This window comes from Ruditapes philippinarum, unplaced genomic scaffold, assembly GCF_026571515.1.
Source record: "Ruditapes philippinarum isolate M1 unplaced genomic scaffold, ASM2657151v2 ctg16533_1_1_1_1, whole genome shotgun sequence".
NCBI classification, from domain to species: domain Eukaryota; kingdom Metazoa; phylum Mollusca; class Bivalvia; order Venerida; family Veneridae; genus Ruditapes; species Ruditapes philippinarum.
In genome coordinates, this window is record NW_026862423.1 from 1 (window position 1) to 2,018 (window position 2,018).

Below are 2,018 nucleotides of genomic sequence, written 5' to 3' on the forward strand. Positions count from 1 at the left end.
GGAAGACATAATGGAACCTAAAGGACAAGCTTGCGATGATTGTGGGCAATTATTTGACACTAATCACGACGTGCAGAGACATGTTAAAAGCGGATGGTGTCCTGAACACAGGGAATCAAGGAAACGAAAACACGAGGAGTTGAGCGATAGCGAGCATGACGAAGATTCTGTAGAAGATAATGAGGCTTTACGTTAATATATGGAAAAGAGCTAGAGAATCAAACGATCAAAAATTCGATAAAATATACAACACATTTATAGACAATGGGGAGGAACATGATGATGCTCAGGAAATGGCGGAAGAGCGCATACAACCTTATAACGAAAAAGACTTTTTCAGCAAGTATACAACTTTAATAGATAACTATATTCTTCCACTCAAAAACAGTAGATTACATACACAGATTATGGTCCAGATAGATAAACTGGTTTCAAAAGGTTTAAATCCGACATCAGCCGTGAAAAAAAGTTATCAGAAAGCATAAGAACTCATTTCAAGACTTGTTTGATATGGAATTTTCTGATGATGAAGAAGAGGAGGAAACAGATGATGACGTCAGCCGGGAGGCACAAGGTTATAAGTTACTTACCATTTACGAAGTTTGGCATTTCACTGAAATAGCTCAATACGACCCGTGTACCAAAACAGGTGGGCTTTTTACAGAATATGTGAATACTTTCTTGAAAGTCAAACAGGAAGCCAGTGGTTGGCCAGACTGGTGTGAAAATGAAAAAGACAAACAATTGTATATTAAGCAGTATTTTGATAAAGAAGGTATTTTACTAGATTATGATAAGATTGAAGAAAATCCTGGTCTGAGACTTTTAGCTAAAATTATTCTTAACTCTTTCTGGGGGAAATTTGGACAACGTTCCAACCTTACGCAAACAACCTTTATTGATGATCCATCTCAATTCATTGATATGATGACATCTGACCAACAAGAAATCAAGAACGTACGTTTTATAAATGATGAAGCAGTCCAGTTAGACTGGGCATATAATACTGATTTCATAGAAACATCAGGTAGAACCAATGTTGTTGTGGCTGCATACACAACCGCTCAAGCCCGTTTGAAATTGTACAGTTATTTACAACCATTAGGTGAAAGAGTTTTGTATTGTGATACCGATTCTGTTGTGTTCACCTCTGTACAGGGTGAGTGGGATCCTCCATTAGGTGACTTCCTGGGAGATTTAACGGATGAAGTTCCAAACAATCAAATAACTAGATTCATCACCGGAGGGCCTAAGAACTACGCATATTGTTTAGAAAAGCCAAACAAAAAAGGTCAATCTTCAATTTGTAAAGTCAGGGGAATTACGCTAAATTTTAAGAATTCACTGGACATTAATTTTGATACACTGAAAGATATGGTAACGGGACAGATGCAAAATCAATGCGTTAAAGTTGTAGACAGAAATAAAATCGTTAGAAACAGAGAAATGTGTCACATCATAACAAAGACAGAAATAAAAGACTATAAAATTGTGTTTGACAAGAGAGTGATCTCTGAAAACTACAATTCGTTCCCTTACGGTTATTAATAATATATTGAAAATCACAATATTAAGTTTATTGTAGCACAGGAGTCTGAAATTCTATCAATAAGCCACAGAAAGTCTATCTTAAAAAAAAAACACCCCCCTCTATAGACTCCTGTGATTGTAGCGTATTTACTTGAAAGTATATGCATTGTATTTATGTATTTTACATTTGTTTCTTGCATATTCTATGTTGTAATAACTGTAAATAAAATACGTCTAAAGTCACAAAATCTGGTTCTGCTTTTTATGTTCGTTTTTAGCTCGACTTTTCTATGAAAAGGGGAGCTATCCTACTCGCCCCGGCGTCGGCGTCGGCGTTGGCGTTGGCGTCACACCTTGGTTAAGTTTTTCGTACCACCCCACTTTATTTCAGAAAGTATTACAAGTATGGCTTTGAAACTTACCATACTTGTTCACCATCATAACCTCCATCTACAGACAAGAGTACATAACTCTGTCAAGGTTTTTGA

General features: G+C 36.4%; 1 protein-coding gene across 1 annotated transcript; it reads left to right on the forward strand.

The window, feature by feature from the left end:
• Nucleotides 1–568: 568 nt before the first annotated feature.
• On the forward strand, nt 569–1,799 carry LOC132719036 (uncharacterized; the record flags this gene model as incomplete). The annotated part of the gene is given in 1 exon segment (XM_060702773.1): nt 569–1,799. A coding segment is annotated over 1 exon segment (980 nt), but the record flags the coding sequence as incomplete, so codon positions are not given.
• Nucleotides 1,800–2,018: the final 219 nt, after the last annotated feature.